Source organism: Hippocampus bargibanti, linkage group LG02 (genome assembly GCF_051943395.1).
Source record: "Hippocampus bargibanti isolate YZ-2025 linkage group LG02, ASM5194339v1, whole genome shotgun sequence".
Taxonomy (NCBI): domain Eukaryota; kingdom Metazoa; phylum Chordata; class Actinopteri; order Syngnathiformes; family Syngnathidae; genus Hippocampus; species Hippocampus bargibanti.
This window is the reverse complement of record NC_142735.1, coordinates 33,116,702-33,130,612: the sequence shown is the minus strand read 5'-3', so window position 1 is coordinate 33,130,612 and position 13,911 is coordinate 33,116,702. Positions and strand designations below refer to the sequence as shown.

Below are 13,911 nucleotides of genomic sequence, written 5' to 3'. Positions count from 1 at the left end.
CATCATGGTGCACAACACAATGTCTGCATTGCTTCCTACAAGCCACTAAGCCCCTTTCATAACTCTCAAGTACATTTTACAGTCACGGGTTAATGTAAATTTACATTTGTAGCGTCACATACAGTAAAGTCTCGTTATATCGATATGCAAGGGAGTCCGAAAAAATATCGATATAACCGGGACTATCGATATATCCGACCCTGTTTGCATGTAATTTTCTCCGTGCGTGCATAAAAATAGTATCGATATAACCGGGACTATCGATATATCCGATATACGACCTTATAACGCGAAAGTCCGGAAGAAAGAAGCAGGCTTCTGATTGGCTGCCGTGCCTAGTATGCAAATTTCAACTGCAGGTAGCCTATGTCTGTGCTTGGCGACGGTACACGTGTACTGTTTGCGCGTGAAGGCGAGGGCGTCCGTGGCGAGTTTGTAGAACGCGCAGTCAGGACAATCCATCCATGATTTTGCGGAATTTAACATAAATAGGTATTATTGAGCTTGAATATTTCGTTGTGTAATATGTTTTGAATGTTGAAAGTGATTCCATTTTTCAATAAATGTTGATTTCTTGTTGACTTATTTAGTTGAAAATGATGTTTTATTGGGACCTGGGAATGGATTATTCTCATTTTAATGGTTTCCTATGGGACAATAATGTTTGGAATACACACTTTTCGCCTTATACACACTGTCTGGGAACCAATTAAATGTATAAGCCAAGGTATCACTGTATATATTTTCATAATTGACATCATGAATATTATCCCATTTGTGCATTTTGATTGCCACCACCCATCTTTCTCCAGCTGCAAGAAGAGTGGCGTGCTCTGGATGAAAGTGGACAAACAAAATACACCAGAAAGTCCTCCCGCTGCCCCGAGCCTTGCCTGAGCATTTTTCGGCCTGATGTCAGCTTTGGATCTGTTTCTGAAAGCTTTCACAACATCACAGAGAAATACTTGGACAATCGAGACGCAACATGTCAACAAGGCTTGGATGCCCACAGGTAAACAATCCGCTGAGCAGTTTTATCTCATCTGTGTCATCATCTTACACATATACCAGTGTCTGAAGTTAGCGAACACCAGTGTTCTAAGCGCCTTTCAAAACTCAAGGTCACTTTACAGTCACAGGATAAGTTTTTCTATGGGTGAGTAGCGGCAGCCACACGCGGCAGCGTTCACTCACAGATAGCCAATAGCCAGCCTGCTAGCTAATAGCCAGCCAGCCTTCCAACTAGCTAATAGCCAGCCAGCTAGCTAATAGCCAGCTAACTAGCTAATAGCCAGTCAGCCAGCTAGCTAGACAGCTTATAGATAGCTAATAGATAGCTAATTTTGACGACGATACTAGTGCAGCGTGTTCTACCGGAAACAAATTCCTTGTGTGTTCTACATACTTGGCAATAAAGATGATTCTGATTCTGATTCTAATAGCCACCCAGATAGCTAATAGATAGCTAATAGCCAGCTAACCAGCTAATAGCCACCTAGCTAATAATAATAATAATACATTTGATTCATAAGCGCCTTTCAAAACTCTCAAGGTCACTTTACAGTCACAGGATAACAGCCAGCTTAGCTAGCTAATAGATAGCCAGTAGCTAACAGCCAGCCAGCCAACTTAATAGCTAATAGATAGCTAACAGATAGCTAACAGCCAGCCGGCCTGTTCTGGCTTTAATTTGTTTGCAGACTTCGCCAGCTGTTGCATTACAAGTGGCAACGGTCCCTGTGCGAGCCGGGGGAAGCGGTGGGCCTACTGGCCGCTCAGTCCATCGGCGAGCCCTCCACCCAAATGACCCTCAACACTTTCCACTTTGCCGGCAGGGGCGAGATGAACGTCACCTTGGGAATCCCTCGGTAATGTCCACACGCCACCTCCCGCTGTCAAAGTCAAGCAAAAGGTCCATGACGCTTTTCTTTTTCTCTTTGGCCGCAGACTACGAGAGATCCTGATGGTGGCCAGCTCCAACATCAAAACCCCCATGATGAGTGTTCCCGTGCTCAACAGCAAAAAGGCCTTCAAGAGAGCTCACAAACTCCGCAGAAAACTCGCCAGAGTCTGCTTGGCTGAGGTAAGAACCCGTCTTGTTGCTTTATTCTGTTTAATTTTTTGTTTTACCCTTTTGCCTTTATGACCGTATTTTCCGCTGTATAAGGCGCAGCGGAGTATAAGCAGCATATGAATATGGTGTATTTTCAAACTTTTTCCATATACAGTGATACCTTGGCTTACGAACTTAATTGGTTTCCAGACAGTGTCAGGCAAAGTGTGTATCCCAAACATTAATTTCCCATAGGAAGCCATTAAAATGAGAATAATCCGTTACTGGGTCCCATTATAACATCATTTTCCAATTTTCTAAGCCTTAAAACTACACAAAATATACCTTATTTCATGTATGATAAAGGTACTATCGTATTGTAATTAAAGAAATAAACTGTACAGTATAATAAAGTCATTTTCTTCACCTTTGTGATGGTCGTTGATGGCTTGATGGAATGGAGTGGCCATCTTGAGGAATGATTCCTTGTAAGCTTTGGCAGCTTTTGGCATCAAGTGTACAGATGGCTTGTGCGGGTTATTTGTGGAGCCTGATTGATGGGAATTTTAACCTTGCAGTCTACACTCTGCCTTTGAACTATCAAAGTTGAAACGAGTCAAAATGTCATTGTTTTCTATCCATTTTCTCGCTCTCTCTCTGTCGTCTGCCAGTCTCTTTAATGTTGAAACTCCCGTCCCTCACTGCTGCGTTCTTGACCAATCACGTGGCTTGAACCGAAAACTGGGGGCGGGGAATAGAGGACAAAAACAAGTCGGCTGCCATTGTCTTGTTAGAACAGGATTGTTCGCGAAGCACACATCACTCATTGTGTCGCTCTGTGTGTATCCTGAAAAATAGTTTGTATGCCAAGGTTAAATTTTCATAAATGTAACTTTCGTAAACCGTAAAGTTCGTAAGCCAAGGGGTTCGTAAACCAAGGTATCACCGTATAAGGCATTCAATGAGTGAAAAGTTTTCCAAGTATCATATAAAAATATCATCAAAGTTTACCAAATATAAGGGACACCACATGCTACAGTAGAGGCTAGGGTTACGCACTACTTCTTCTATAGGGGCAAATGGCGTTGATGACTGTTGACAGTCGTTGGGAGACCTGTTGTGACTCAATATTACTTCACGTATAAAGCGCACCACAGTATAAGGTGAACCCCCAATGATTGGTGCATTCTCAAACGTTTTCCTTGTACAGGTAACATCCGACTTACGCCCGGCTCGACTTATGACCACGACCTCCAGACCCTATTTTTAAAATTTTCATTCAGCATCGCAACACGCTAGCAGGCCGGGAACGCATAAAACAATTTTGGCCAGCAGGCATCTCACTCTCGCACAGCAATCGACCGTGTGATGGCTCCAGAGGGGGGAGTTTGCGAGTCATTTAGCCTCTGAGTCTCTAGTCAACATTTTAAATGGATTTCGACTTACGACCATTTGACTTATGACCGTTTGGTCCGAACGGAACTCCGTTGTAAGTCAAACATTACCTGTATAAGGCGCACCGGACTATAAGGCTCACTTTCAATAAATGAAAAATGTTTTTCTAGTATAACAAATAAATATATAGTTTTCCAAATATACGGCACGCCACATTATAAGACGCTACGGTAGAGGCTGAAGTTACGCACGACTTATTCTACAGGAGAGGAATGGAGTCGGTAGCTGTTAGCAGTCATTGCGAGACCTGTTGCGGCTCAATATGACTTCACATATAAGACGCATGGTCATCTTTTGAAGAAAATCAAGGCTTTTAGGTGCACCTTATACAGCGGAAAATACAGTAATATGTCTTGCTGCTGTCTTCACTTGTCACTTCGTATTTTCTCCTGTACGTTGTGACCTGCGTGCACGAGCAGGTACTGCACAAAGTCGATGTGGTGGAGACCCTCCGCATCGATCATCTCTCTCAGTCAAAGATGCGGACGTTCAAAATCACTTTCAGCTTTCTTCAGCCTGACCATTACGCAGAAGATAAACCGCTCTCACCCCAAAAGATCCTCCACTACATGGAAACGAGGTGCACCATTCAGAATTCATATCTCACCATTGAAGAAGATGCTAATTCAAATCAACTAGCGTAACCTTTTTGTTGATGGCTCTTCCCTCAGATTTTTTGAACTTCTCCTAAAAGCCATTGATAAACGCAGCGCCAAGCTGGCATCGATTGCTGTGGAGACCAGGAGGGCCACCCTCAAGGACAAAGACAGTGATGCCAAGGAAGTTGCTGAAGGAGAAGGGGTATGTATATTTGGACATACAGTGAGACCTCGGCTTATGAACGCTTTAGCTTTGCGCCTTACGAACATTAAATTTGCGAGTATATAGTCTTGGCTGACGAATTAGTTTCCGACGAATGATCCAAACCTCACGGAGCGCCACCATGGCTGGCAGACTAGTTTTAATCACCGCTTTTCTGAGTGCAGACGTGGTTTGTTATCAAGGATACTTTTCGTCGATGAAAATGTTTCTTCAGCCGTCATCTGTACTGTTTTTGAAGGTGTCGGACGTTTCGCTTCTTATCCAAGATGCTTCTTCAGCGAACAAGAAACGTCCGACACCTTCAAAAAAGTACAGATGACGGCTGAAGAAACATTTTCATCGATGGACATCTCCTGTACGACTGAGAGCTTACACAGACGCAAGGATACTTTTGCTATTATGGGACCGAAAAAGACCCCACCACAGGCTAGTGTTAAGCCAAAGAAGACACAAACGAAAATGACAGTCGAGCAGAAGGAGATCATGGAAAAACACCAACGAGGTGTGATCACTCGCAGAAAATGTTATCCTGTAACTGTAAAGTGACCTTGAGAGTTTTGAAAGGGGCTCATAAATGAAATTTATTATTATATTCACTGGGATATCATCAAGAGGCAACTACATCAATGACTATCACAAAGGTCAATAAAACAACTTTATTATACAGCACAGTTTATTTCTTTCATTACAATCCAATAGCACGTTGATTACACATAAAATAAGGTCTATTTGGTGTGGTTTCAGGGCTTATTTTGTAGAAAATGATATTTTATGGGGACCTGGGAACAGATTATTCTCATTTTAACGGTTTCTTATGGGAAATAAATGTTTGGAAGACAAACTTTTCACCTTACACACACTTGGGAACCAATTAAGTTTGTAAGCTGAGGTATCACTGAAGATACTAACATACCTGTCAACCTGCGAGGCACTGTGACCTTACTAACAGCTCATTCCTTACTGAGAAAAAAAACTGTGCGTGTCATATTTCATTGCGCAATTTCATGAACAAAATGTCACTTGTCAACAAGTGACAACATATTTCTAACAATGGAATATGTTCTTTGTTGGAGAGCATTGTGGGTTTTTTTTTGCCCAGGACAAATTGTGCAAAAAAGAATTTTCATTTGTGTTCTTCTGATGAAAATGTTTATAAAAAATATGAACGATCATACTGCGAAAAAACACAGTCAATTTTATAATTGAACTGATTTCGAAATAAAATTCCACTTGAGCGGAAATTGTCTTCTCGGAACATTTGTTTCTTCTGGAGACTTTGAGTACGGACTTGTTTTCTCAGTGGGCCACTTTGCTTTTCATCAGTTGCGATATTTGACTGCTAATATTAAATGATGAAAACGGAGTTGAAAATATCTCCATATTATATTGAACAATTTTTGCGTTTCCCGTCCGAACTTTCTTGTATGCCGTACACATCTAAATATGTACAAAAATCGTACAGAATACGGCAAAATGGGGCCGCTTGACAGGTATATACTAACTAATGTTTTGTATTTATTTATTTATTATTTCTTGCTCTTATCTTCTCTCGATGTGACCCATATTTCGATTGGCAGGCGATGGACGGGGAGGAAGATTTGGCGAGAGAAATTGTTGATGACCAGGCCAATGAAGGTGACGCGGACGCTTCAGATGCCAAAAGAAAAGACAAGCAAGAAGAGGAAGTAAGAGGACAAATCAACATAGAAGCCGTCCTATATTGGAGCTTCTGTGAGAAAAATAGCATTCTTGAAGGAGCTGTCATCAGTATTTTTCGCTAACACTCGATTTAATAAACACCATATTTTCCGGTGTGTAAGGCGCACCCAAAAGCCTTGATTTTCTTCAAAAGATGCCCTTACGCCTTATATCAGAAGTAATATTGAGCAACTGTGTACACAGGTAACATCCAAGTTACGACCACCCGTACTTACGCCCGCGGCCGCTAGACCGTTTTTTTTTTTAATACTACACCTGGCGTATTGATAGAGAAGGTCAGAAGGAATTGCATTGTGTCTTTGTAGATCTGGAGAAAGCGTATGACAGGGTGCCCAGAGAAGAGCTGTGGTATTGCATGAGGAAGTCTGGAGTGACGGGAAAGTACATGTATCATGACTGTAAGACAGTTGTGAGGTCTGCTGTCGGTGTGACGGAGGAATTCAAGGTGGAGGTGGGATAAAGAAAGTGGAGGATTTTAAGTACTTGGGGTCAACTGTCCAGAGCAATGGAGAATGTGGAAAAGAGGTGAAGAAGCGTGTCCAGGCAGGCTGGAGCGGCTGGAGAAAAATGTCAGGTGTGATGTGTAATAGGGTTTCAGCTAGGATGAAAGGAAAAGTGTATAAAACCGTGGTGAGATCAGCCATGATGTTTGGACTGGAGACAGTGCCACTGAAGAAAAGACAGGTAGCAGAGCTGAAGATGTTGAGGTTTTCTTTGGGAGTGACCAGGTTGGATAGGATCAGGAATGAGTACATTAGAAGGATAACTCATATTAGAGGCTTTGGAGAGAAAGTCAGAGAGGCCAGACTGAGATGGTTTGGACATGTCCAGAGGAGAGAGAGTGACTATATCGGGAGAAGGATGTTGAGCCTTGAACTGCCAGGCAGGAAACCGAGAGGAAGACCGAAGAGGAGGTTTATGGATGTGGTCAAAGAGGACATGAAGGTAGCTGGTGTGAGAGAAGAGGATGCACAAAACCGGGATAGATGGAGGACATTGATTCGCTGTGGCGACCTCTGAGGGGAAAAGCCAAAAGGAAAAGAAGACCTGGCACTGCAACGCAGACTACAATTTTGGCCAGCATGTCACACACTCGCACAGCAATCCACTATGTGATGACACTCAATACAGTAGCTAATACGAAATATAAAATGATAAAAAATGACACTACAGTTCATTTATAAATGTGATCACTTTTAAACAGTTTGATATATAATAGTATTCAATATAAAGCATTGCTTAAAAACAACAGATTGACATTGTATAATATACTGTCGTCACGTCAGCCATTTTGAATGGATTTCAACTTACGACCGGTTTGTCGGAATGGAACCCGGTCGTAACTCAGATGTTACCTGTATTTATTATATTTGGTGTTTTTTTTTCATTCATTGAGCACGGACTTGTTTTCTCAGTGGGCCACTTTTGCTTTTCACTTTTGCCTTATAGTTTAGTGCGTCTTATGTATGGAAAAAGTTTGAAAATACAACATCCAGTGGGGGTGCGCCATATACACCGGTACACCTTATACAACAGAAAATACAGTACCATATTTTCTGTTGTATAAGGCGTACCCAAAAGCCTTGATTTTCTTCAAAATATGACCCTGCACCTTATACTCGGATATGCCTTATACACCGGAAAATATGGTAATCCCGATTTTCTCTCCCTTGGAGAAAGCGTGTACAGTATTTTAAGAAATAAATACTGTATAGTTCTGAAATCTTGTGCTCATTGTTTGGAGGGTACCATTGTTTAGTCAAAGTCAAAAGTCAAAGTCAGCTTTATTGTCAAATATGCTAATATGCATGACATACAGCACAGATGAAATTAATGTCCTCTCGGACCCAGCGTGCAAGACATGCAAGGCACTTATAACGTGGCTAAAAAGACATACAATTGACAACAGACAATACATGTAATTTCTGTATGTAAAGTGAGGTTTACAATCTTTCACATGTTTTTTCAATAACAAGAGTGCATACGTATGTATTCTGTTAAGACGTGAAAAAAACTGTTCACTGCCATTCTTGCTGGTTATTTGCGATAAATTCATAATTGACCGTCAAGCTAATACAGATTATTTGTCATTTTACACCTGCACGACTCTCTTCCCCGAGGTTGATTATGATAGCGAAGGAGAAGGCGAAGATAAAGACGAAATGGAGGAGGAAGATGAGGCGTCGGAGAACGCAGAGCATAGTGCGGACGACTCCCAAGGGGAGTCCGTGGCTGTCAAATTGCAGACGAGAAAGAAAGAAGCAAAAAGTGGGGGAGGACATGAGTGTCTGGATCAGATGAGAGTGAACAGCGTTCTCAATTCCCATGCGGCAATAGAAGGCTACTCCTATGACCTCAAAAATGAACTCTGGTGTCAAGTAAGTTTTTTACGTTCGCAGCCGAGTGTTTCTTAGTACAGTTATACCTCGGTTTATGAACCCCTTGGCTTACAAACTTTTCGGTTTACGAACGTTAATTTTATGAAAATGTAACCTTGACATACAAACTATTTTTCGGGATAAACACGGAGCTGCCACAATGAGTGATGTGTCGGAACGAGTCTGTTCTCCTAACAAGAAAATTGCAGCCGAGTTGTTTTGGTCCTCTATTCCCCGGCCCCAATCTTTGGTTAAAGCCACGTGATTGGCCAAGAACGCAGCTGTAAGGGGAGGGTTTAAAAATTAAAGAGACAGGCAGACGACAGAGAGAGAGTGACAAAATGGATAGAAAACAGTGAAATTTGGACTCGTTTCAACTTTGATAGTTCAAAGGCAGAGTGTAGACTGCAAGGTTCAAATATGCCATCGATCCGGCTCCAAAAATAACCCGCACAAGCCATCTGTACGCTTGATGCAAAAAGCTATCAACCCAGCTCAACAGAACACAATTGATGAGGAACTAGGTAAAATTATCACAGAGATGGTGAAAGAAGGCTACATTCCTCATCAAGTGTTTAATGCTGATGAAACCGACCACTCCATTCCATCAAGCCATCAATGACCATCAACGTCAATAAAACCACATTATTATACAGTACAGTTTATTTCTTTAATTATAATACCATAGCACATTTATTATACATGAAATAAGGTATATTTTGTGTAGTTTTAACTTAGAAAATTAGAAAGTAGAAAATGATGTTTTATGGGGACCTGGCAACGGATTATTCTCATTTTAATGGTTTCCTATTGGAAATTATACACACTTTTCACCTTACACACTCTGTCTGGGAACCAATTAAGTTCGTAAGCCAAGGTATCACTGTATCTCCAAATGATATTGAGCAATCTTTGCGTTTCTCGTCCAAACTGTCTTGTATGTCGTGCACATCTAAAAATGTGCCAAAATCGTACAGAATATGGCAATATCTGGCTGCTTGACAGGTATGCACGTTTCTAACTCGAGGCCTCCATACAAATATCCATGATTCCGAGAGGCAGTAAAACGGTGAATTTGTTTTCCCGGAAGTTGTTAAAGCTGTCGGTCTCACCCTTGTTGACAGTTGGAGATGGCGTTGCCAATGAACAAAGTGCACCTGGACCTGACATCTGTTGTGTCAACCCTGGCCCAAGACGCCGTCATCATGGAAACCAAGGGCCTAACTCGATGCCTTCTGAATGAGACCACAACTCAGACCGGAGCAAAAGAGATGATTCTTAACATGGAGGGCATCAACATGCACAAAATGTTTGACTACACTGATGTATGTCAGTCCAAAATAGTTATGGCTACACGTATACACATTCACCAATTTATTCGGGAATTGAAAAGATGACGTAGTGCGCCATTCCCGAATTTGTTTGGGTTTTGTTGTTTTTTTTCATGCTCGGGTGCCGATAAAGCTCTGGCTATGGCCTCTGGCAAAGATTTTTTTTCTCCTTCCACAAGGGGGCAGCATTTGCCTTTTGTTTCCTTGTTACCACTTTGTTATAATAATGATAATAAGACATTTCATTTCTAAGCGCCTTTCAAAACTCCAAAGGTCGCTTTACAGTCACAGGATAAGTCTTTCTGTGGGTGAGCAGCAGCAGTCAGACGCGCCAGCGTTCACTCAACCCGGAATAACTCAAATAAATAAAAAGCTAGCTAGCTAGCTATTAGATGGCTTATAAATAGCCATCTAGCTAGCTAATAGATAGCTATCTAGCCGGATAGATAGCCACCTAGCTGGATAGATAGCTAATAGATAGCCAGCTAGCTGGATAGATAGCCAGCTAGCTGGATAGATAGCTACCGAGATGGATAGATGGCTAATAGATAGCCAGTGAGCTTGCTAGATACCTAATAGACAGACAGCTAGCTAATAGATAGCCTAGCTAGCTAATGTAAGCTGAATCTGCAGAAACAAAATATTTCAAGATAATGTAAATTTTTTGGGGGGGTCAGAGAAATTCATTTCCTGCTCGTGTTAAAAAAAAACTAAAAAAAATTGTAATCAAATTTTGTGCCCTAGCATGGCCACGTTGTTCCAGTTTTAGCTGTTGTTAATGCGCGATATAAACCAATGTCTATATATTGCATTGTAATTTGGACATACACCCTCATTTCCAGCTCATATAACTCCCGACCCCAATCATTCAGGAATCAACTTTTTTTTCTGATATAAAAAGATATATAAAACATTTTTCTGATGTCAGTCATGAAACAAAAAAAATGGTGTCTGTTGTCCTTTAAAGGACAACCGACGTCATTTTTTTGTTTTTTAACTGACATCAGAAAAACGTTTTATAGCATCTAAAATACCCAAAATATGTAGTATGATATTTTTAGTCAAATGCAAAACACCAATAAAAATGACTTAAAGTGTCCAAAATCTGCAAAAAATTGAGATGTGAATTGGGCATTTTCAGAAAGTCCCGCCCCCAGTTCGCGACGTCACGCTAAGACGTCTTGCATTGCTGGAGAATCCAAACAATGGCTTCAGATTCGGAGAATATGCTTTCTTGTTACACATCCAGTTATGAATATGATTCAAATATGTCTGAAGAGGAAAGCATACATGTTTTCAATCGATTAAAGAATTTATTCCATGCCATTTTGAGGCAACATTGGATCATCAGAAAAGAGGCACAAAATGGCGACCTCCAGTGGCCACCTCCGCTTCCACAGGCTGATAAATTCCTTATATGGGGCTTGGACTCCCTCTTCTGGCGGCTTTTGGGTGCAACACGGTTCTCAGACCAAACATGTACAGCAAAATACATTGACGTGATGGAAGGACGCTACAATGCGTCTTTTTTACGGTCGGGGCGGTCCTTTCATGACGTCACGTACGGACTCGTCACCAACTCAAAAACCATACTTCCTGAATATTCAGAGCAAGTCTTAAAATGTAAAATATAGCTATATGCGGTGGAATCTTATTAAAATACGCTCAGTAAAAGTCATTTGAACCCATTTTACAAATTATGTACACAACTTGTCCGGAGACGTCGGTTGTCCTTTAAGGGTTTTTCGAAATGATAGTTGCTCTATTGACACCTGCTTTACATTTTATTGTTCTGATCATTGTTTTTTGGGGGGTGGCTTTTTTTTTAATTGGTGTCAACAGGCGATCACGATTCCTAAGATCTGATAGCTTTGTGAGTGTAATTGTGTTTTTGACTGTATCCTCCTCCAGATTCTGGATCTGAACAGGCTCTATTCCAACGAGGTCCATGTCATGGCAAACACCTATGGGATTGAAGTGGCCCTCAAAGTCATCGAAAAAGAAATTAAAGATGTTTTTGCTGTTTATGGTATGCATACACATTCACTACAAATCCCCCGACAAGTTCAGAACCACTCTGGCTCACGATTTTTTTGTCTCTAGGTATCGAGGTGGATCCCAGACATTTGTCACTCGTGGCAGATTACATGTGTTTCGAAGGGGTCTATAAGCCACTGAACCGCCATGCCATTAGGTCCAATTCATCTCCTTTGCAGCAAATGACTTTTGAGACCAGCTACAAATTCCTCAAACAGGCTACCATGCTAGGTAAGCATTTGCTAATACAAATGACAAAGGAAAATGCTATGTCATTGTTTCCAACGACTTTTTCCTCATTAGATGACTTTTTTTGTCCTCTTTTCCCCACCCCCAGTCTTCAGTTATAGCCACGTGAAGGCAGCAGTGAGATGGGGGGGGTTACAGACAGAGAGAGTGAGGATGTTCTCCTAACAAGAAAATGGCAGCCCCGTTTTTTTTTTTTTTTTGGTCCTCTATTCCCCGCCCCCAGTCTTCGGTCAAGAACGCAGCAGTGAGGGGTGGGGTTAAACATTAAAGAGACAGGCAGACGACAGAGAGACCGTAAGAAAATGGATAGAAAACAGTAAAATTTGGATTTGTTTCAACTTGATTGAGTTCAAAGGCAGAGTGTAGACTGCAAGGTTAAAATATCCCATCAATCAGGCTCCATGAATAACCAGCGCAAGCCATCTGTACACTTGATGCAAAAAACTTGATCAACCCAGCTAAACAGAACACAATTGATGAGGAACTAGGTAAAATGATCGCAGAGAAAGCAAACACGCAGCTGTAGCATCCATTGATGAAAAGATTGTCTCACATCTCCTGTCCCACGTGAATCCGCTTCAATTCCAAAAAAAAGCAAGTCTCATGAGAGCACTTGCTGACGGCTGCCTACTCGGGCGCCATCTTGGACTCCTTTTTCAACATTTTGAATGGATTTTGACTTAGGACCATTTGGTCGGAACGGAACTCGGTCGTAAGTCGGATGTTACCTGTATATCTCAACTATAGTCAGAGTTAATGGTCACGCTGAGGACGACTTAATATGTTTCAACAATATGGAGCCTGTGATCCTATTTTATTGTCCTGATTTCTTTCTTTTCTCTCCAGGCTCTTGTGATCAGCTCGTCTCGCCATCAGCTTGCTTGGTGGTGGGGAAAGTTGTGAAAGGAGGAACGGGACTTTTTGAGCTCAAACAACCTCTGCAGTAGAGGAGACGCTGCTTTTTATTGGACCATGAACGACAATATTCATGCTCAGGTTGCATCCAAAAAGTTATCAGTGATTGACACGGCAAAGTACACGACACAGGAGGATCATGACATGTTTGGACTGAGCGAAATGAATGAATGATGATTTGAAATGTAAATTATCTAATTAACCTGAATTATTAGATACATGAGAATTTGTGTGTCCAGCGCATTTTTTCCAAAATGGCGCCCTTTTTCTAAGATGGCACCCGAGTAGGCAGCCAAGTGCTTTTCGAGAGCCTTGCGTTTTTGTATTTTATTTGTTTTTGTCTTTTGTTTTGTTACATGGTGATAATAAAAATAATAATACATTTAATTTCTAAGCGCCTTTCAAAACTCTCAAGGTCACTTTACAGTCCCAGGATAAGTTTTTCTGTGGGTGAGCAGTGGCAGCCACATGCGCCAGGGTTCACTCAACCCGGAAGTAACTCAAATAGATCGAAAGCTAGATAGCCAATAGATAGCTAATAGCTAGACAGCTATATAGCCAGCTAGCTAGCCAATAGATAGCTAATAGCTAGGTAGATTGCTAGACAGCTATATAGCTAATAGATGGCTAGCTAAACAGCCGGCCAGCCAGGTAAATAGCAAATAGCTAGCTACAGAGATAGCTAGCTACTTAGCTGGATAGCTCGATAAATAAATCAAGAAATCTTATTCAGGAATGTCGGTGCCATTTGACTGTCGGGAAGCAACAGGAGAGCAATTTTTTTAATGAACTTTACAGCTTTTTTTGTCTTCAACCTCAGCTTGTAACAGGTGTGCACTTTTTCAGCATGACATCTTTGATCTATTGGTGGAAAGGACACTGAGTCAATCCTCTTTCATCTATCGCTGCTTCAAACAACAAAGTAAATGCAGGAAAAGTGGTTAAGATTTCA

At 41.4% G+C, this 13,911-nt stretch overlaps 1 protein-coding gene across 2 annotated transcripts in view; it reads left to right on the top strand.

The window, feature by feature from the left end:
- polr1a (RNA polymerase I subunit A) overlaps nt 1–13,911 on the top strand; it is a 71,402-nt gene extending 57,491 nt beyond the window's left edge. For both annotated transcript variants that reach the window (XM_088991085.1, XM_088991086.1), the window contains 11 exons: nt 813–1,012; nt 1,701–1,868; nt 1,948–2,083; nt 3,928–4,088; nt 4,180–4,309; nt 5,908–6,015; nt 8,170–8,427; nt 9,552–9,752; nt 11,670–11,787; nt 11,862–12,026; nt 12,891–13,911. In XM_088991085.1, the coding sequence (XP_088847211.1) occupies nt 813–1,012; nt 1,701–1,868; nt 1,948–2,083; nt 3,928–4,088; nt 4,180–4,309; nt 5,908–6,015; nt 8,170–8,427; nt 9,552–9,752; nt 11,670–11,787; nt 11,862–12,026; nt 12,891–12,991 (1,746 nt within the window). In that variant the 3' untranslated portion in view covers nt 12,992–13,911. The remainder of the gene's footprint in view (nt 1–812; nt 1,013–1,700; nt 1,869–1,947; nt 2,084–3,927; nt 4,089–4,179; nt 4,310–5,907; nt 6,016–8,169; nt 8,428–9,551; nt 9,753–11,669; nt 11,788–11,861; nt 12,027–12,890) is intronic.